At 35.9% G+C, this 23,226-nt stretch overlaps 1 protein-coding gene across 1 annotated transcript in view; it reads left to right on the top strand.

The window, feature by feature from the left end:
• Window positions 1–21,211, top strand: part of mtss1 (MTSS I-BAR domain containing 1) — a 50,506-nt gene extending 29,295 nt beyond the window's left edge. The window contains exons 5-13 of the mRNA XM_028446305.1: window positions 48–139; window positions 211–285; window positions 6,841–6,998; window positions 9,907–10,014; window positions 11,537–11,631; window positions 12,267–12,345; window positions 17,379–17,513; window positions 18,618–18,768; window positions 19,835–21,211. Coding sequence (XP_028302106.1) covers window positions 48–139; window positions 211–285; window positions 6,841–6,998; window positions 9,907–10,014; window positions 11,537–11,631; window positions 12,267–12,345; window positions 17,379–17,513; window positions 18,618–18,768; window positions 19,835–20,739 — 1,798 coding nt within the window. The 3' untranslated portion in view covers window positions 20,740–21,211. The remainder of the gene's footprint in view (window positions 1–47; window positions 140–210; window positions 286–6,840; window positions 6,999–9,906; window positions 10,015–11,536; window positions 11,632–12,266; window positions 12,346–17,378; window positions 17,514–18,617; window positions 18,769–19,834) is intronic.
• The last annotated feature ends 2,015 nt before the right edge of the window (window positions 21,212–23,226 follow it).

Genomic DNA, 23,226 nt, shown 5'->3' with positions numbered 1-23,226 from the left:
ATTTGGTCAATATTTGCATCACTATGTCAAGTGTTTGTTGTTTCTAGAGCTCTCTCAGAAAGCCTCATCACTCCTCTGGAGACAAAAATGGAGGAATGGAAAAAAGGAGCGAGTCAGTTGGACAAGGACCACGCCAAAGGTGACGACTCCAGAAAGGAACACGTGGACAAGCACAATCACTTTCTCATTCTTCGTCCTTTTTCTCGTCAGAGTACAAGCGAGCCCGAGCAGACATTAAGAAGAAATCGTCAGACACAATAAAACTGCAGAAGAAGGTGAAGAAAGGTAAGTGATGATATGCTCACAGTCTGCTGAGGTCATGGTTTCTAGGTGTGGACGGCTTCCTATCAGTCATCTAACTAAGCTCAGAAAGAGGAAATTAGGTAACCTTGCCTGCACGGGTAACTCATTCCTTGTGCTGTTCCCGCCTTTGCCTTTTGAATCCAAACCGAAATGGCAGAAGCGCCAAAGCAAAACTGGCGCATGCGCAGTTGCGGGGAGAGGAACTAGCTGGGCTAACGCTATTAGCATAGTTCCTAATCAAAATAGAAAGATGTCGACACAAGAGGATGCTTAACGTGCCTTTAACTTTCATACTTTTGTTGCAAAAATGGCAAAAGTCACTCAACGACATGATGACCGCAGCATTACTATACCAGAAGAACGTTTTCAGCAGCGGAGCCTTGTTGTTGTTGTAGCAGCGTCTCTGTGGCGCATGCCGATGACGACATCATCATTTGTTACAGTGTGATTGGCTAAAACTAATCATGGTGGACAGGTTCAGCTTTAAGCATTCCATTCCTTCCCTGGTTCCGAAAGGATTCACCAGACACAGACCCAGATCGATATGTAGAACTCAAGTTAGAGGGAGGGGCTACACATCAATCTGGCTCTTACCAGGTTAGAAATCAGTGAGTTTGATTCTTAAAGTGAAGACAAACCAAATTCTCATTAATAAACTGGCTTTGAGTCCCAAAAAAGCTCTATATAAAATGAATGTATTATTATCCCCAGCCACAAATGTAAAGGGGATATAGGTTTGAGCTACGTCCGTCTGAGTTTAAGTGGACTACTTTTCTCAGAAACTGTTTAAGATAGGATAATCAAATTCAGTGTGTGGCTTCAGGGTATCAATACTTTGATGGTTATTGCCCTTTTTCCGTTTTCTTACTCTGTTAATGAGAACCATTTTGGCGGGGTCCTATTTTTGGTCCTATTACCTACTTCCTATATTTGGTCACACTTCCTATATTTGGTGCCATGTGTTTTTAAGTACGTTTCAAAGGTTTTAGGCCACATTTGTAAAAAAAAATAAAAAAAATAAAGTAGTGTCCCTCTAAAATTAAAATGAGAAAATAGAGAAATCTTATATTATTTTTTTCATATTTAGATGTTCACGGGAAACATTTTAGTCGAGAGCTACATGTTTTACACAATTATTGTTGTGCTTCTTTACAAGGTTTAATAGTAAAGGCTTATAGGGCAGCGGCAGTGCATTCAGGAACAACGTGTAAAAACTACCTGAACTACACTTCAATGTTGTATTTGATCCCAAAACTGTTCTGATCTCATGCCCCAGTGTGACCTCAAGAACTCTGTCAAAGTGACATTTCTGCTGTTTTCACGTGTCAAAGGTTGTTGAAAAAATGATGCTGCCGGATGTTGATGATTGTTTTTAGACGAAAACACACAAATACGTCAGAAAGCGGAGTGAAGTCGTATCACGGCAACACAATAAACAAAGCAGGGCAAACATGTTGTGAAGGGAATCCCTTTCCTCTTTGTCTGCGGAAGAAACACAAAAAATGAAAGAGTCACATCTTAAATAAAGTTTTCAGCTGCGGTGCCATCTTTTTATTCTTCTATGGGACTCCAAGTCCCACAATGCAATGCACAAACAAACCCAATGTTTATGTTGGAAGTGAAAACCAACCTTTGTGAGTTCTTTCTCCTGTTTAAAATTAAATACTTTAAATGTATTGATCTATGAGTCCTACACTATGACTTTAAACATAGAATTTGCGTGTTTTTGTTTTAGTATACATTTTGTCTGTCTGTTTTGTGTTTTTTTTTTTATTCATTTTGTGATTATTTTATTTCCTGTCATTTTTTTTGTGACTCATTTTGTGTATTTTTGTTGTTATGATGTGTGTTTTTGGAGTACTTTTGTGTACTTTAGTTGTCACCTTGTGTTTTGTGACTAATTGTGTTCATTTTAGTCATCATGTTGTGTTTTTAGACTCATTTTGGGTTTTGTTGTTGTAGTTTTGTGTATAATTTGCTGTTGTTTTTGTGTATTTCCATAATTTATTGTGGGTTTACTTTGGAGGACTCACATAATTGGAGCGAGTTACACAGTTGTGACTCTTTTTAAAGTCACGACAGCTGCAGCGGCTCAGCTGACGTAGACGTTTCGCTGAGTTTCCAGTTTCTTGAAAAGCACTGACTCGTGAGTTAGTCATGATTGATCTGCTGACTCACTTCAGGGAGTCGTTAAAAAGATCTGATGATCCACTTTGACCAGGAGAACCTTCAGTGTTGAGTTGGAATCCAATATTAAAAAGAACTTATGAATGCAGCTTTTTTTGTCTTTGGCTTCTGCTGTGAATTTAACTGTTTTATTTAGATTCCTTAAAATGTGTTTTATTACTCATTCATTCCATCATTATGATCTGCAGTTGTGTTTTAATTGTTTTCTAACCTAAATATTGCAGTTGGATAAAGGGGAGACTTTAGAACCACATTTCTGAGTTACAATTACGTTCTCAATTACTTACGTTCAATTACAATTCAATTACGATTAGAGTGACCAGTATTTTTTCCTATAACAATTAAATTCCAATTATTTTTTTATCCTCAGTCAATTACAGTTACGTTCTGAATTACTAAAGTTCAATTACAATTAATCACAATTACTGAGCCTGAAATAGATAACATAATAAATGTTAACCTTCCTCTTGTGTTAGCTTTCTGTTAGCATTTCTAATTTCTTTCCTATCTATTCATTACCTTGTTAGGCTTGATAATCAATGAAAATATAGATTTTGATATTTTTGGTGTGGGTGTCCTAGCCTTTTATTGTGTCAGTACAGCCCTCAATTTCAAATTTTTTTCAATGTTAAAATTTGGTAAACATATGTTAATAATTGTTAACTACAGTATGTGTAGAACTGTACATAGAACTGTAGCATGGTTCCCCAGTTTAGCGTTAAATTATAATTGACAATTTTTATAGAGTTTTAATGGCAATTACAATTACAAACTCAGCTATCTAAACTCAATTACAATTTAAGTACGATTACAACAGCAACCGATTTTTAAAATTACAATTATAATTACGCCATACTTGTAATTAATGATCAATTACGCAATTACAATTATAATTTCCCCCAACCTTGGTTCCCTCTGACTTCACCCTGTCCTGTGTTAGTGGCTGTGGGGCCAGCAGGGGCCCCTGGCAGCACGTTTGTGTGTTTTCCAGACGTCTGAGTGACTTCACACCAACAGTGGATCTCTGTTAGCAAAGTGGAAACAGCCTCCATCACACCTGTGTGTGTGCGTGTGCGTGTGTGTGCGCGTGTGTGTGTGCGTGTGTGTGCGCGTGTGTGCGTGCGTGTGTGTGCGTGTGTGTGTGTGTGTGTGTGTGTTTACCAGCGTCTGTCTTACAAAGAGGCATTTATTCGTGCCCAGTTGGTTTGGAAACATTAATGTGAGTCTGATAAATAAAAACTGCTGTGTATTTCCTAATACAGTGGTTCTCAATCTTTTTTGGCTGAAATTTCCTTTTCTTACTTTTGAATCCCAGTCCCCCCCCCCTTTGTCCGACTACAACATTTTGCTCAGTATTCTGTGAAAAAACATCTATAGATCATAATGATGGAATGAATGAGTGATGACACACATTTTAAAAAATCTCATTTTGTAAATTGGTGAAATGAAACAGTGTTTACTGCCTCCTGAATAGATTTTATTTATTTATTTCTACAGTTTACACCATTTCTGGTCATCTCCCTCTGGATGTGGGACCAAGACTGACACTTGTATTTTTTTTGGTTCATGTTTTAATTAAGATAATTTCTACCATCATTTTGTGTGGTTTTGCTGTCATTTTGTCATAGTTTGTCTGTTCTTTTTATTATTCAGTATATTTTTCACTTATTTTGTTTGTTTCTGTCATTTTGTATGTTTTTCTGTCATTTTTGTGTATTCTTTAGTGATCTTGTGTATTTTTCTCTCATTTAGTGTGTCTTTGTTGTCGTTTAGTGTGTTGCTGGTAATAGTATTTTTCTCTTAGTGTGTTTGTTTTCGGTGTCATTTTGTGTATTTTCTATTTAAGGCACGTGTCAAACTCGAGGCCCGGGGTCCAAATCCGGCCCTTTAGAGCATCCAATTCGGCCCACAGAACACAGCAAAAATTATAGAGAAAACAGGAGTTATTGTGTATATTATTAAATAACTCAAATGTACATATCTCATGTTCACAAATTCAATGAAATGCCACAATCTTTTTAGGTGCTTGTCTTTTGCCAACACTTATATCACATGAATGCAGTCATTTTTTATTGCAATTTATGGAAAGGAATCAGATTTTTTTTTTTCTAAAAATAATTTCACTAAATTAGTCAAAATTACAAAATCAATATTTTTAAGAGAATATCCTGTAGGGACTGGTATTAAAAACTAGAGCACAATGTTGTTAACATTAAAAAAAATAACTTAGTTGTCAGCCTTGGTCCCACACCAGGTGTGATTTGACCAGAAATTATAGAAAACTCTAGGAATTAATCTGTTCAGGAGCCACTAAATCAGTGTTTTTCAACGTTGGGGTTGGGACCCAATGTGGGGTCTCCTGAAATTTCTGAAAAATTAAAATAGATTTTTGAAATTTTTTGATAATTCTTTTTTTATTTAATTAAAACACACAATCTTCCCCAGAAATGATTGATGTATAAATAAGGTCATGATCCAAGCAAAGGTTGGGAACCACTGCGCTAATTAGTTTTTTTTTTTCACTTATTTACAAAATGAGGTTTAAAATGCGTGTTATCACTCGTTCATTCCATCATTATGTTTTATAGTTGTTTTCAAAGAGTTTTTTAAGCAAAATAGTGGAGTCAGACAAATGGGATTCAGAAATAAGAGAAAGGGGGACTAGAGCCAAAAAAGTTAAAGAACCACTGTTTTAAAGTGTCTGATGAAGAACCTTGGAGACATTTTTTTATCATCTGGTAATCTTTGCATTTCCCTTACTGCAGAGTGTAAATGTGTCTTTACACAGTCCAGCATGTTTAGCTAGCGTCGCACATCACAGCGCTGTTGTGCTAAGCTAGCAAAGCTAAGCTAGCAGAGCTAAGTGGCAACAGGGCGGCTCTATGTTTTGAGGTTGACGTGTAGGTTCAAATTCTCTCATTGGGTCGAGAGAAATACTAGAACGTTGCAGTCCTCGCACGTCCCGCGTCATGACATTCTGCACATATTTCTAAGAGTTTGATGTTTGCCCAACCTGGAAAAAAGCTCACATCTATCTCTCAGTTTGACTCTCAAATAGTTTCATCTCCTCAGATGAGTTAAACATGTGCAGCACGGAGGCCCAGGATTTAGTGAGTGCATTTGTGGAAACGTGCAGCATGCAGTGAGACCACGTTCAGGGTCTTTAGCAGGAATGCGTGTCAGTTTCAGAGCTTTGGTGAAAACACTCTCTCACTGTCAGTGTGAGAACATTTAGTTTCATCGGACAGGAACCAAATCATGTTTGTTCCTTTATTTCACCCAGGAACCAGTTGTAACTGCACTATTCCATTTATTTAAATTATTCACCTAATGCAAATACACTACAGACCTGAAGTCACACAAAGAACACAAAACCCAATTTATTCATTTATTAGAAAACGCCACAAACACTTTTTTGCAAACATTTTTTAAACTTCAAAAATGTGTGTACAAACAAAAGTTTATACTATGATTTATTAATTGATTTTTTTACACATTCTAATGCTTATTTTTGTTTCTCTCATTGTGGAAGGAACTCTACATTTTTTTCCAAAATACTACAATTTCCCTCAAAAATTGGTCACAAAATTAGGGAATTTATCAGTGAAGATCCTCCATTGACTGATAATCAATAAACCAATCACTGCTTATTGTCATTAAGAGTTGATCGAGCCTTTTTTAATTGTCTTTGCAAATAATTTGCAACAGTTTATTTTCTCCACATACTGAATGAATTAAACCTAAAAAAGAGAAAATGATGGTAATAGATAGTATGAAATGAAAGAAATAGTGATTGGTTGATGTTATGTTGACACCTGCTGGTAGTGTTTATTACTACAGATGGATGGATGGATGGATGGATGGATGGATGGATAGATGGATGCACGGTTCTTATTAGTCATTTTTCACAGCATGGGGGATCATGTTATCATCTTATTTTGTTAATAAGTCAATGAAACAGTATATAGTGCCTTCTAAACAGATTTATTTCTATTGTTTTTATCATTTATGACATCATATCCTGACGTGGGTCCAAGAATAACTTATGTTCTAATCAAGATCAGTTCTTTCATCATTTTGTGTGTTTGGTTTCTTTTCTTTTTATTTTTAATATATTTTTCTCTTATTTTGTGTGTTTTTATTGTCGTTTTTGTGTGTTGTTGGTATTACTTAAATAATTCTATCTCAGTGTGTGTTTGGTTGTTTCTTATGTCGTATAGTATGTTTCTCTATTATTTTTGTGTATTTTGTCGTGATTTTGTGTGTTTTTCAATGGCTGAATTTTTTATCTTTTTTTAATTTTTCACCTTTCACTGATAGCTTAACGTGTGTGTGCTTGTGCGTGTGCAGGTAAAGGTGAGGCCCGCGGTCAGCTGGACTGTGCGCTGCAGGACGTGAACGTGCGTTACGCCGTCCTGGAGGAGACAGAGAAACGAGCCGTGTGCAGAGCTCTGATCGAGGAGCGATCTCGTTACTGCAGCTTCGTCACCATGCTGAAGCCTGTGCTGGTCAGTGTGTGTTTGTGTGTGTGTGTGGTAGAGTGGCTAAAAAAAAAAAAGACACTTTTTCAAGGAAAACACCCTCCATGAGTGAAATGTTGTCACATGAATTAAGCAAGAGGGGATGTTTAAGACGTTTCCTTGCCCCTCTCTCCCTTGGGGTGGCACACACTAAAGGTGTGTTCACACCGAACGCGACTGAAATGATGAGATTACATTCAAAATCAATGTAAGTGACGTGACTTCAAGAGGTCCTGCGCAGTGTTCATTTTGTTGACTAAATATTTTGGTCAATATTTTCTTCACAAATATATTTTTGTGGACGAAAACGACACAAAAACTAAAAAATAAGTAATTGATTGAGACTAAAACTATGACTAAATTGATTGACATTATCGTCAACAGATAAAGGACGAGACGAAAATAGACTGTGACCAAAATCCAATCAGAAGACGGGAGAGATGTAGCATGGAATTCATCTTTATTTCCTTGTATTATTCATACAGGCCATTAGTCTGGAAGCGCTCACGGCGTTTGAGTTCTTCTGGCTGAGCGGGGCGGGACAAACACACTCAGAGTAACCAATCAAACAATGAGCAGATCTGACAACAACAGCGCGGCAAGAGTAGACCTTTTTCCCTAAACGGAGCCTGCAGATGAAAACAGCTTGTAGTACGGTACAGACTTATGGTTTTAAAGCCTCTTCTTATTGTGGTTTCATTAATATATCCAGGTGTTTTAAAACAGAGCAGAGCGCAGCTGCATTGGTCTTGTCCGTGTTGGCCGCCATGTTTGTTTTGATGCTGCTTTGTGCAGGGGATATGCTTCCTGTTTGTCTCTCATTGACTCGATCAATTCTGGGGCGAAGAAGTGAGCAGAGACCGCCGCATTGTCACTACCTAATCCTTTCACAGACCGGATCCTTTCAGATCTTTTCAACGCATGCGCGTAGACTACGTCACTTCATTCACTCGCAATCTTTACGACAGAGCTGCTGGGACGTGATATTTGAATACAAACAACCATACAATGTTTGATAAATATTGTATTAGTACACATGTAAATATGTGACTGTTTTGTGGTGTTTTTAATTGTTAATTAAATAAACAAAAATGGATAAAAACACAATACACAACATTGACAAACAGTAAATATGATTTAAAAACAACTAAATAAATCGGAATTCACTCAAAACACAAATTTCTAATTATTTTTAAATAGCAGGGTTTCAACCTTTTAAATAGTACACAAACTGTCGACCAGATGGAGACGCGACTACATGAAAAGAGAACACAGTTGTGTTGAAATAAAGTTACATTTGTGTTTTATATATTACATATACAGACATAAATTACAGTAGGTTTAGTTTGTTTTTATACCAGCGATAAAAATGTCTAGTAAACCTGTTATTGATTTAGTCGACTAAAATTGTTTGGTATTTTAGTCGACTAAAATTAAAACTAAACAGATGACTAAAGCTAAAAAGAATTTTAGTCAAAAGACTAAAACTGAATAAAAATGTCTTGTCAAAATTAACACTGGTCCATTGTGACTCAGTCGCTCAAAGTTTTAAAATTTTAACTTTTAAAGCTACTTCAAGCGACATTTCCCCCGTCCTTCACTGTCTGTGGAGCCGAGGCAGCAGCTCCTCCCTCCCGCTACGGTGACACGGCTGCAGCGGGAGGCTTCCTCAACTCCTGTTAACTTCTTGAATGAGCATTCATTCTGAGTGAACTCATCCTTTAGTAACTCTGTAAGTTGATCATTTAAACTCTAAAAGCGGAGCCGTCTATGATAAGTGCTGGAGAAGAAGTGCTCAGCCCTCTCTCTCTCCATCACTCGGCTCCACGCACACACACACACACACACACACACACACAGTGTTCACTGGAGTGATGAAGTGACCAGAAAGCACCACTATGTTCCAGCGACTCATCACGGGCGATTGAAGTGACTGAAGTCGCTATAGTCGCGTCCGGTGTGAACGCACCAACAGTCCTTTGCTAGCAAGAAAAACAGTGGCAGACTTTGGCAAAAGTTTTCATCAGGTTGGGGGTGGAATCCATGGGTGGAGTTACAGCGGAGGGAGGGTATTTTCTTTCCCGATTTAGCTTGTGATGTCACAAACTTAGAAAATTTGAAGCGGAGCACTTTTCTCTGTGTTGTAAGATTTACACAGACCAAATAAAACCAACGACTGGTTGGTTTTATTTCACATTTTGTGCTGGTGCACACTCAAGTTACATCATATGTCTCTTAGTTTTATGGTTAATGTTTTTAAAAATGTTCATCTCAAAGCTGCTCTGGATTTCATTCAGCATTTGCTTTTTTATTTCTTGATCTATTTTCTTTCCAAATTTTATCTCTGAGCGCTAAATTTTCCAGTTGTTGAAGAGAATAGAATAGAATCATTTTATTGTCATTTCACAAAGTACAATGACATTCCACATGCCCCTCCCAACAACATTCAAGTACACTTCAAAGATCAAAGCCAAACAGACAGTTATAAAAACAACATAAGGTCCCGTAAAAGTCTGTCAGAATAAAAAGTTCATCAGTATAAAAGTGCATTGGTAAAAATTATTAGAAAAGAGACAAATTTAGAAAGAGGGTATTTCCTTTTCCATTATATTAGTAGTGATGCTGGTGTGTATTTATTGTTTAGAGAGTGGATGTCTTTTGGGAAGAAACTGTTCATAAAGGGTAACAAATAAAATTTATTGTCATGTGCCAGATTTCTACAAGTTATTAAAAAGTAAAACAAATGTCCCTGTAATAATAAATCATATCTTTTGTTTTTTTTGTAAGTACTTTACTTTTACCAAAGTAAAGGAGCAACTTTAATACTTTTACCAGAGCATTTTTTTTTAAGTATCTATACTTGTACTTGAGTACTTTTGCCCCCCCGCCGCTGCAGGACCATGAGATCAACATGCTGGGAGAAGTGACTCACCTTCAGACACTTTTAGAAGATCTGAACATCCTCACAGCAGAACCCAACAAGCTGCCTGCAGCCAGTGAACAGGTATGAAAAACCCTCCATCACATCCTCCTCCTTTTCTTCTTTTCCTTTTTCCGCTTCATCCCTTTTTCTTCTTTGTTGTTGTTTTCTTTTCTTTTTTTTTTTTACAACTTCTCATTATTTTCTAATTTGCATGTTTATCTTCACCTTTCTTCCTTCTTTGTTTTTATCATTTTTACATTATTGTCTTCCTTTCACATCATTTAATCATTTCAGTCTTTATCATTTCCTCCTTTATCTCATTGTTGAGTTTTCTTTTCTATTTGTTTCTGTCTCGTTTTCTTCCATATCATCTACTTCATTATTTTTTCTTCCTTTGCCTTCTTTATCTTCCTTGTTTTTCATTGGAATTTGTTCCTGTTTATCTTTTTTTTATATCTTGTCGTCACTTTAATAAAAGTTGTTCATTTTATAGTTTGTTTTTTTTTTACTAACAATTGTTCATTCTGTAGTTTTTTTTATTTCCTACACACTATACAGCACTTCCTTTTGTTTGTGTTTCACCCTCTCTATGAACAAGCTGATTGGTTTAAACCAAATGAAGTATAAAATAACAAATGAAAGCATTACAATGTTTATTTTTAGTTAAAAATGATGATACTAAATATTACCAGCAACTCACAAAATGACTGAATAATAATAAGAACAAACAACAAAATACTCAAAATAACACCAAAAACACTCAGAGAAACAACCAAATATTACCAACAACACAAAAAATGACGACGAAAACACAAAATAAGGCACAAATACACTGAGTAATACAAAGAACAAACAACAAAATACACAAAATGACACCAAAAACACACGAAAATACTTACTATTACCAGCAACACACAAAATAACAACAAACAAAAACACAAAATGAGAGAAAAACACACAAAATCACTATAAAATACACAAAAATAACAGAGAAACAACCAGACGACACCAACAACAACACACACAGCGATAATAATTTAAATAATACCAACAACACACAAAAAGGACAAAATACAAATTTACTGAATAATAATAACAGACAAACAACAAAATATGCAAAATGACGATTGAAATTATTCTGTTTAAATTAGAACATGAACTGAAAATACAAAGGTCAGGGTTGGAGTCATTCATAATTGTAATCGTGAAATTGATCATTAATTACAATTATGGCATAATTGTAATTTAAAATATCTGTTGCTGTCGTAATTATAATTAAGTTGTAAATGTGCTTAGATAATTAACTTTGTAATTGTAATTGCCATCAAATTTCTATTAAAAAAAGTGTCAATTATTATTTGACGCTAAAATGTGGAGAACCATGTTACAGTTCTATGTACAGTTCTACACATATGTAGTTAACAATTATTAAAATATGTTTCATATCAAGCTTTCCCACATTTTACCATTAAAACATATATGAATCTAGGGGTATGACGCCCATATCAAATATATATTATATACATTTTCAGCCATAATATTTTGAGAACCACTGAATAAAAAGCTCAAACGTCTGTTTCTAATCATCATGTGTGTTTTTCAGGTGATTTTGGATCTAAAGGGTTCAGACTTCAGCTACACGTACCAAACGCCTCCACCTTCACCCAGCAGCCTGTCGAGGAAAAGCAGCATCAGCAGGTTGGTTTATTACAGCACATTAGTAAAACCTGTCCTACATTATTACAATTACTGCTGCCAATAAATCTGAGCTGATTTAAGACTTTATTGTGTTTTTTCAGTTACACTTCCAGGTCCAGTAATGTCAGTAATTCCTATATATGTCAGGCCTCAGTTTTCTCATACACACAAATAATAAGGTTTTTAATTCTAATCTGTCATTTTGTATATTTTACTGTTTTTGTGTAGTCATTCTATCTATTTTTCTGACATTTGTGTGTATTGTTGTTGTTTTGTGTGTTTTTGCTGTCCTTTTTAAAGTTATTTGTGTATTTTTGGTTGTGATTTTGTATGTTTTGGGGGTTTTTTGGCATCAGTTTGTGTGCTTTTGGAGATATTTTGTGTATTTTTATAGTCATTCTATTTATTTTTCTGTCATTTTGAATGTTTTACTGTCTGTTTTGCCTATTTGTGTGTTTTTTATATACCTTTGATTTTTATTTTTTATAGTTTTTGGATAAATTTTCCGCATTTACTTCACAAATAAAGACCGAGGGCTGCATGTAGTCTGTAATAAAGGGCATTGCTGGGCTTATGATCTCTTATTTAAACGATCTTTGTCAAGTTTTTTCATGTGAATCTTTGTGTTTTGGCAGCACTTATACATCTGGATCAGTTAGGCACGTCCCTTCATTGGACTCCATCAGCTGTGCAGTCGACGGTGTACACATCCAGGTAACACACACACACACACACACATGCACACTGCTCTTACACACTTTCAGTAAATATACTGAATATACTCTGTGACCTTTTTATGAACACTATTTATCCGCTTTATGTTCCAAAGAATATTATTTTTTAGATTTAATAACTTCATCAAAAATATTAAAGTCTCAGAATGAGTCACATTTCATTATCTACGACTGACTAATTAAATTTACACACAAGACGAGTAAAAGAAAAATCTGTTGTTTTTTTAGTTGCCACTAAAACAGTTTTACCTTTAAAAAATAAAAAAAATCTTTCATTTTTATTTTTAAACAAATGCAAAACAATATGAAAAGACACTTTTTTTTTTTAGTTTGTTTTGCTATTAAAGTTTATCAACGATGATGAGCATGTTGCCATGGTTACAGACGGATGACGAATGACGAAAATGGCTGATTGCATGACCCAAAGCAGCAATTTTCAAAAAGCCTGCATTGCCTTAATTAAAAATTACAATAAAACAACAAAACATAAAGGCTTTATTACCAATTATTAAAACTATTATTCATCTGTTAATGCTTCCATTTTCCTTAAAAGGTCCCAGAAGTTTTTTTTATGTATGAATTTAGTATTCCTCTGAATCAAAATGATCAGTCACGTAAATTTATTTCATTTTGTCAGATTTTACTGGTTTTGTTCCACATTTATTTAATCCATACACTTTCAAAATAAAAGCATTTTCCTCACACAAACACACACAGCACTCTAACGCTCTCCTGTGTGTAGCGCTGCTCCTCTCCCAATCTGCTGATTGGCTTCGATGAAAGTGGGCGGTCCCTCAGCGAAGGGAACTCCCCCTCTCGCCCCGGCGGTCGGCATGGCCGCCGTGGTTGCCGCGGTTATGCCGCTGGGCGCGTCAGCCGCAGGGATTTGACCAGTGTGAGAAAACTATAGCTGAATGTAGTGAAGCTTCACCTGCACCGTGCACAGCCACTTACATGTCAACCACCAATCAGCACAAGTTCAAAAAAGCCTTAACTTTCACTTAATTATTCCATTAAATCCATTTCCTGCAAACAGTTGATCTTAATAAATTCAACCTTAACATATTATTCAAAAATGTATCCAACACTTTATTTCTCCTAATTTATGCAATTGTTTCATTTCCATTAAATTTTACAGAAAATCCACCTTATATATTAAGTAACATACCAGTGTTTCTCAAATGGGGGTATGTGTACCCCTAGGGACACACAATGGCACTAGAGAGAGAGGAATAATAACAAATTAAAGCATTGAAAATATGTTTTATGTTTATTTTTAGTTTAAAATGATAATCACACTGAATATTACCAACAACTGAAAAAAAGACAGCAAAAACACACAAAATAAGAAAAAAATATACTGTAAAATAAGAAAAAAACAGAAAAACAACAAATTACACAAAAAGACACCAAAACACACACACACACACACACACACTAGGAGAGAAAAATAGTTACTATTACCAGCAACACACAAAACGACAACAAAGACACACTAAATGAGAGAAAAACAAACAAGAATATTGCAAATTACACAAAAATAACAGCGATGCAACCTAATGACACCAAAAACAGAGAGAGAAAATCCTAAATAATACCAACAACACACAAAATGATGATAGAAGTGATTTTTATTAGAACATGAACTAAAAATAATGGGTCCGATGACCGTAAATCATAAAAAACAATAGAAATAAATCTATTCAGGAAACACCAAATTCTGTTTTATCCACTTCTTTACAAAGTTAGATTCTTTAAAATGTGTGTTGTCACTCATTCATTCCATTATTATGATCTATGGATGTTTTTTTTCACAGAATTCTGAGCAAAATGTAGTAGTCTGACATAAGGCGGGACTTAAACGAGTTAGAGAACCACTGTAACCCTAACCAGATCCTCAACACCTTAAAAACATTTGTCACAATGTTTCAGTGAAAATAAGCATTTAAAGATGGTTATTTTAATACTAAAACTTTATCAGCAGTATTTAACTTGACTACGTACTAACTACATTGTATGTATTTATTTTTGTGAGGTTGAATCCTGTGATTTTAATCAGATTTGACTAAACTAGAGCTCCTGAGGACCCCTCACATGGTCAATGTGGGCTATCTGGGGCCCGCGGGCACCGTGTTGGTGACCCCTGTGGTAGAAGGACAGAGTGTCTCATTTTCACCTCAGCATTCAACACTAAGTGGTTATAACGCAGATACAATTTAACGTCTGAATAAAGAACCAGTCCAGGTTGACATGTACGCGTGCTGTGTCCCTGTCCTCCATTGGTTTGGACTCCATGTCACATGACCCGTGTTTTCCATCAGTCGTCTGTCAGCGGCCCGTTTACACGTCTCTCCTGGTTTAGTTTACCACGTTGATGTTTGTAGTGAGAGCTTTTGTATGTGTGTGTGTTTGTGAGAGTCCCAGGCTGTGTAGTAAATGTCACACTAACGTATTACTCATTAGGGCTGAGCAATATATCGTGGTTCAAGATATATCGAGTTTTCTCTTTTGGCGATTTAGTAAATGACAATATTGCCTATATCGAGATGTATCTATATATTGTTTTAACCTGTTTTGATTTATACAATCATACAGTACAAATCACATCACACAAGTGTTTAATATTATTCATTGAGTGCAGTCAAACAGTGTCCTTCTTTGCAATGTTTCCATATTTCTGAGATATATAATTTATAGCTTATTTTGTATTAAATACTTGTTTTAGTAGTTGTTGCTGTCACTACTTCTCTACTTTACTACTTTTGAAGAATAGAACTTAAATAAACGTCTTCTATCATATATGATCTTTGATGGAGTAAAATTAAGTACGGGTAAATGATAGCAGTGGCCATTATTGTTGGTTTTTACGCCCCCTGGTGGTATTTTCACAAACACTTTTACAAATCAGAACACATTAGACAACAGTATATGTAGCAAAAGTCACTAGTATTCCTACATAGAGATGTTTTTTTTTTATGATGAAGTTTATTTTTATATATAATAAAATATATATATAGAACAGCAATTTTCCATTAATTTCATGATATTCAGGATATAGGTCTACCTATATCAATGCTGTGATATGGAGGAAATATGAGTACTGGAAACATACCCGGATGTATACTATTATACTATTTGGGGACATTTTTTAAGTGTGTACGGTGGGCAAACTAGTCTTACTCAATCTCCCCATTACTTATTTGAACAACTCTAGTACAGTTTGGAATAAAAACAAAACAGTCACTAGTCATAGTCAACCGTCCCATGATGCATTGCAAGCAGGAAGTAAAATGGTCCTGGAACCGACTTCAAGCTAAAAATTGAACATCAACCTTTTCAGAACAAAAGCATCTCTTCTTGTCTTCCATTAGTTTTTTAAGGCTTTTGTAAATAGGGCTCTTATTTTGAAGTTACAGTTACTGGAAGTTTTGTCAATAGCACAATGGAAGGTCCCCGAAAAATCTCTGCATGAAATGTGTTTCCATGAGTTTTATGGATCAAATGAGCACATGTTATTATTCTACTTGGTCACTTTCTCACTTATAATGTTCTCAGAACTTTCAAAGTAAAGGTGGAGAATCTACGGAGGTTTTTAGCCTCAGTGTGATTCAGGTTTTAGTCCAAATGCATCTTGGAAAACTTGGAAGTATACGTCAGTGGGAACGCTCATCATCCAAATCATACTAATAGTATACAGTAGACAGTATATACTCATTGAGTTTGTAGTACATTAGTGTGACATTTCAAACAGCTAGTCTTCCTCAGCCACAACATTACGACCACCTGCTGAGTTTGTTCAGTCACACGTTTTCATTGTTTCATGGACTCTTACCTGAATAAAGAAAAACTATATACCGTTAACTGTATATAGTTTTCTTAGTGTCGACTGGGAGTGTCTTAACTGCTCTAGAAGCCCCACCCATAATCAAGACATTTCATTCCGTTTTGATCATGAAAGCTTTTTTAAAGTGATCAGACATTCTGTTTTATTTTAGACGATAGTTTCAATAAAGTATTCATGTAACTTTGGAATGAACAGTAAAAGTCAGGGTTGGGGTGTAAGCGTGTAATTGGTCATTAATTGAAATTATGGCGTAATTATAATTGTATTTTAAAAATTTGTTTCTGTTGTAATCGTAATTAAATTGTAATTGAGTTTGGATAGATAATTTTGTATTTGTAATTGCTATTAAAACTCTGTGAAAATTGTTTTTTATAATTTAACGCTAAACTGGGGAACCATGTTACAGTTCTATGTACAGTTCTACACATATGTAGTTAATAATTAATAAAATATGTTCCATATCAAGCTTTCCTGCATTTTACCATTTAAAAAATATATATATATATATATATATATATATAGAGTTATACTGAGAGAAAAAAGGCTCAGACACTCACATCAAAAATGTTAAAACCTATATTTTCAAGATGATAAATAATTGTTTTTAATGTATTTTACAGCTTATTTAGAACCCTTTATCATTAGAGATGCTAAGATAAGAGCAAGGTTAACTTTTATTAGGTTATTTATTTCAGGCTCAGTAATTGTGATTAATTGTATTTGAACTTTTGTAATACTAGTGAAGAAAGAGGTTCAAAAAGTCCTTTTTTTGTTTATTTATAGATTATAATAAATTCACACATCAGTTTTTAATGCAAAACATTTTAGGAAAACAGTTTTTGGATTTATTTTGGAAATAATTTTTTGGGTTGAAAACGAATTCAATTCCTTGGGCTCGTGCACTTTTGCTGCTTCTAGCATTCACTCATCAGTGTGATTCCTGTCAGTGGTCATAATGTTATGGCTGATCGTCACATTGTGTGGAACAGCTCATATGTAGATGTGAACCATAAAGTCCCAGTGCTGTGGTGTTCAGTTAGAGCTCGTGTTCACGTAAATAACACGTTTGTGTACACGTGTGTTTTTGTCGTTGGTTGATTCCGTAATGGTCAGTGTTTGGCCCTCGGACCGTACACTGTGACCGGATCTGAACGCTGATTTTCTGACAGGATGCCTACGGCTCCACCAATCAGCTGCTGTCAGGTGGGAGTGTCTCCTCGGTGGAGAATGGGCTGTTGGCTCCGCCCACTAGCGGCAATACGCACCACGGAGAGAGAGCTCGAGCGATGTTGGCGTCCGGAAAGGTCAGTGGTGGTAGAAGTAGATCAGAGGTGTCAAATGTAGACATTACTGAGAACAAATGGAAATATTTAATATGTGTAATGGCTATTCCTAATTTGTCCACTGGTGGTCACATTGTTTTAGTAAGAGAAATGTACTGTTCATGACTCAAAAAGATGGCAGTGGATCCTCCACTGTTTCTACAAATTGGGCCTAAAGTCTTTATGATGTACCTCTTAGAAGATCTATGCATAACAAAACACATTATTTTGCACCATATTTGTTTTATGAACTTTTAAAAATTGGACTACTTTACAGTTTTAGAGCCTGTGTTCCTCCATCTTGAAATCACATGATTGATGATGTCACACGGCCCCACTACCTGTAAACATCCCATTGTTTTCTATTGGAGTGAAACATTCATCCTGATTTTTAGATCATTTAGCAACTTTTTCAGTCAAAACTACAACTTGTGTTGCTTTTGATTGCTCTTAATAATCAGGAAAAGTTAAAGATGCCTTAAACAGTGCGCTGACACGCTCTGGTGGATGAAGTTAGCGAGTTGTCATGAACTGTTGAAGGACTCCTATCCCCAGGATTTATGTCATCAACAGTCTGATTTTCTCGCTAACTTTAGCCACCAAAGTGTGTCAGCACACTGTTAAAGGGAGAGTAAAGGTCCCTTAGAAGAGCTCTTCTTCTCTGCTTCATTGTCTACTACTGTTGTGGCGGTTTTGATATCAACTACGAAACCGGAACTGTCGCCCCCTGCGGTCAGATCTTTTCAGTTCACAACAGTTTTTATTTTCTTGCACAAAAGAGGGTTACATCAACATCTATAACGCTTTCTTATTAATTAACACAGGCTCTAAAACTATAAAGTAGTCCCATTTTTAAATGGCAATAAAATAAATATGGTGCATAAAAATGTGTTTTGTTAGTCATAGATCTTCTAATAAGTACATTTCAAAGATTTCAGGCCACGTTTGTAAAAACAGGGGAGGATCCCTTTAAAGACATTACATGGGATAGACAGACAGAGAGAGGCGTTGTCGTGGTAACTTATTTAAAATGCTCCGTCATGTTTATTGTAATCTACTATTGTGGACTATTCCTGTCGCTCTCAGTCGTGCTCAGCAAGGGACCAGCTGGCGTTGACGTTGGGAGCGCTGAATTCGGATGCCCCTCGGAGCAGCAGGGACTCGCTGCACTGCTCCAGCGGCTACAGCACGCAGACCACCACACCGTCCTGCTCCGAGGACACCATACACACACACGGTGAAAGCACACACACACACACACACCAACCGTTGATCCACGTCTGTGTGTGAGTTCCATGTTTCACTGCTGACTTCTTCCTGCTTTCCACGCTGGTTTTATGCTATGACACTTGTTTTGTTACCATGGAGATCAGTTTTGATTGGTGCGTTAACGATTGTGGGATATTGTCTCCAGATAATTTCCACAGCAGCTATGTAGTATGGGAAGTATGGGAATATTCAAAAATTTAGACTTATTTTAATTATTTATTGATATTAACTAAAAATTAATCAAGCCAATCATTGTTGTCCTTGTTTACAGAAAAAAAGACCAGAAATCACAGTAAGAATGAAGAAAAAACTCTTCTATGCCTCTGTCTGCAGGACTCCATATCCCATAATGCATTGCACCAGACTTTACCAACAAAGTCAATAGGAGAGTGTTTACAGTGGAGATGAAATCAAATGTTCAAGCGGCAATTTTAACTTTAAAAATTTTTATTAGAACAAATAATACTTGTTTTATTGATCTGTGAGACTAACAATGTCTTTATCTGATCACTTTTGATTCACATACATTTGTATTTCTTCATATTATTACAGATAATTATGAATTTATTTTTATTGATGCAGATTTTTATTTATTATTAATGATTTTTTTAATCATAATCTTTATTTCTACAATGTTTTTAGGTTTGCATCCATTTGTGTCAAGAAATTTTCACTAAAATGGGTTTTTACTTGTTAAATTTTATAGTAGTTATTTAGCTATTTTATTATTATTGATATTTTCTTAAATTATTTAAATAATTACCTTTTATTAACACAGTTTTTTATGTATTTATTTTTATTATTACAGATTTTTATACTGATTTTTATTTTTACAATTTTTTTTAGGTTTGTGCTGATCATTTTTTATAAATACAGATTTTCACTGATTTGTTTATTTTTATAATGCAAATATATATTTTTTTAATTTTTATTAATACAATTATCTTTTTTAGGTTTACATATTTGTCCAAAAGTAAGAAACTTACGGCAGAATGCAGAGCTACAAACTAATCGCTCCTTTTTTTTCACTGCAGTCGACTATGAGTCCATCTCCCTCCACGGAGACGTCGACTCCATCTCTTTACATCACGTCTCCCACGGCAACAGCCAATCAGACTTTGACAAATCCTCCACCATCCCGAGGAACTCCGACCTGCGTTTCCAGTACCGGGAGTTTGCTCAGTCCAAGCGTCCGGCCTCCACCGTCAGCCTCCTGGCCGAGTCCGAGCTGAGCGGCTCTCTGCGTCTACCGCCATCACACACGGCCACCATCCGCCGCAAGCCGTCGTCCAAGCCGGCATACCGAAGGGGAACTATCAGCGGGGGGGTGCCAATCCCCATCAGCACGCCCCAGGTTCCCCTCAGAGCACTGGGCAGCGAAGAGAACATGTTCAGGGCCCCGCCCCCCACTGGAGGCCACAGGCGCCTCTGCTCCTCCACGCAGAGCCTGGCAGCGTCGCCGTACTACCAGCTGGTCCCGGGGCACCTGCCCGTGCCCGTCCCCACCGTGCCTGACGCCGGCAACACCAAGCAGCAATGCAATCAGCCGCAGCAGCACAACCACCAGCAGCAGCAGCAACCTTGGCAACAAGAGGAGGTGCAGACACGGCAATACATTCAGCAGCAACAGCTTCAGCATCAACAGCTTCACCAGCAGCAACAGCTTCACCAGCAACAGCTTCAGCAACAAAAACAGCAGCAACAGATTCAGCAACAGAAACAGCAGCAACAACAACAACAGATTCAGCAGCATCAGAACCTGACCCAGCAGCAGATCTTCCAGCAGCAGCACCAAAGTCCTCCTCATACGCCCCCAGTCCAGGACCAGGACGGCTCGGGGTCCAACATGCTGAGTCTCATACGAGGCGTGAAGCTCAAACGGACTCTCACCAACGATCGATCCGCCCCCGTCCTGCCCCTGCCGACCAATCACAAATGAGTCCCTAATGTTTACGTGAACATTAAGAAGGCGTCGGTACGGACCAACCAATCAGCTGTAAGACTCCACCCACTATTCAAATAGGTTTGCTCTGCGACTTTTATTTTAAAAAGCTTCCATTTAGACATTGTTTTTAAGCATTTTCGGGACCTTGTTGTTTTTGGGCTTTTGTTTGCACGTTTGTTTTGTTTTTCCTCCCGTGTGGATGTGGATCAGTTCTTCTGATGCTGATGAAACGTTTTACACTTTGTAGACGTTTTATTTTGTCAGATCAGTTTTATTTTGAGTCCCGTCATCTCAAAAAGAGTCAAGCTGAGCATCAGTCAACCTGTAAATATTTACAAAGATGATGTTTGACGTGTTTAAAGTTAACAGTTGATTAAACTTTACGTCTTAGACTGCAGATGATAAACAATGTTTAAGGTGTTGTTCTAAATCACCACCAAAAAAAAAGTTTAAGTAAAGAGAAAATTGCCACTTTTTCACCGTTTTATCGTTTTAAAAATAAAAACTATGGTGGCCCTAAAAGCTCACAATACAAAAGCCACAACGGAGGTAAAAAAAATGGAAAAAAACACGAAGAGTTAACAGGAAGTCAAAACAGAACGAATACTCCTACATTAGTTTGGATCTCACTTCCTTTTTAACTTTTTTTTACTCCATTAAATTTACTCTTCTTCGTGGATTTTTTTCCTTGCATTGTGACTTTTTTGTTGTTTTGAGCTTTCAGGGCCACTGTAAAAAACAAAAAAATACAAAAAAAATTTCAGTTTCCTTTTAAATTTAATTAAAAATCCACAAATCATACAAATGTTTTTCTCTCTGTGTGCTTTAGTTTTTTTCAGCCATTTAAAAAAAAAAAAAAAAGCTGAAGTCTGTAAACAAACGGTAACGGTAATAAGAGATTATTTTTAGTGTCCGTAAAGTGGCTTTAAATGGTTTTTGTGTCCCATCATCAGACATTAATAAACCCAGAAGACTCGGCTAGAAGTTTTAGTATTTATTATGTTCATTTTAAGATTTTTATTTCAGTTTAGATTTTTAAAATAAACCAAAACCAATTTTTTTTTTTTATCCCAAAACTTGGGGAAGAAACCGAGTTTGTTTAAAAAAAGAAAATAAAATAAAATAAAGTTCGACTAAAAGTCACTGAAGTGCAACATTTGTTTTCATTCTAAAGTTCTAGTTGGAGTCAGAGGCCAGATGCATGCTGGGAAACGTAGTCCCGTCTGTTCCGCTTCTTCCCGTTAAGAGATTTTTGCTTTTTTTTTTTAGCCAGTTATTTGCTACTTTTGTGTTTGTGTAAATATCAGCGCGTTCTGTCCCTCAGAGAGACTTAATGGATAGAAATTAAAATCTCACACATCTTCATTGAATGTTCATTTCTAGTTTGTGGTATTTTGTAGAAAATATTTCAAATATGCTGGAGAGAAGATGTGAGAACCAACAGAATGTAAACATGATTCATTACTTGTTTGAACAACAAATATATTATTGATGACAACCATTGATGTTTGTGCGCTTTTTTGAAGTGTGTGTTTGTGTGTTCACACTACTGTTATTTATTCTAGTCACTTTTGTATATATAGTTGAAACCAGAATTTATTTTCTGAAAATAAGAATTTCACTTAAATTTGTTCTTTTTTTTTTTTTTTAATTTTAATGTTTTTTTCTAATATTGCTTTTGTAGATATTGACATTTTATTCAGTAGTTTTTGTGTAAATTATTTCAAAATAATATAAAAATCAATGGCTATTACTGCTGTTATTTTTTTTGGGCTGCAGTACACAATTCTTAGTAATCGATAAATCCATCCATTTTATAATTAATTATAAAATGGATGGAAATTCTATAAGGGAATTATGGAATTGTATGCTTCTTGCGCTTAGCCTACAAAAAATAGAATTAAATAAAATAAACTCATGACCTTTTAAATATACGATGAAGCATTGTAGTCAGTATAAAAATAAAAATAAATCAGTTTTCTGTATCGTATAAATATGCATTACGTCAATAAAGTTCTATTAAGCAACGTAGCGTATATGAGCACAACAGTGTTCTACTAAACCTTTAGTATTTATCTACAAATTGAGGTAAAACAAAGTTAAACAATAAACTGAACTAAATTTCAGTATTTACTGTTAAAAAAATAAAAATTACAACTTCCTCAAATATGAAGCCTCTGTAAGAGGTCGTTACTGTAATTTGTAAGTAATATTCCTATGCATTTCTTTGTGTTCATATCTATGCAATTTGTTTTCAATTTTGTTTTAACTTCAGTGTGTAATGATTCAACACTTTAGGTCGGTGTCTTTTTTGAAGTATTCTTTGATTTTCTGCGCTTTTTTGGTGCGGGCGGAAGTTTATAGCGGAAGTGGGAGAGCGGTGTTTCATTGAAAGCTGTCCGGGTAGGTGGAGGCAGCGCGTCAAATAGCGATATTTGCATAATTTGCTTCGACTCATTTTCTGATTCGGTTTATTCGATG

This window comes from Gouania willdenowi, chromosome 5 (genome assembly GCF_900634775.1).
Source record: "Gouania willdenowi chromosome 5, fGouWil2.1, whole genome shotgun sequence".
NCBI classification, from domain to species: Eukaryota; Metazoa; Chordata; class Actinopteri; order Blenniiformes; family Gobiesocidae; genus Gouania; species Gouania willdenowi.
This window is presented reverse-complemented; position numbering and strand designations above follow the sequence as displayed.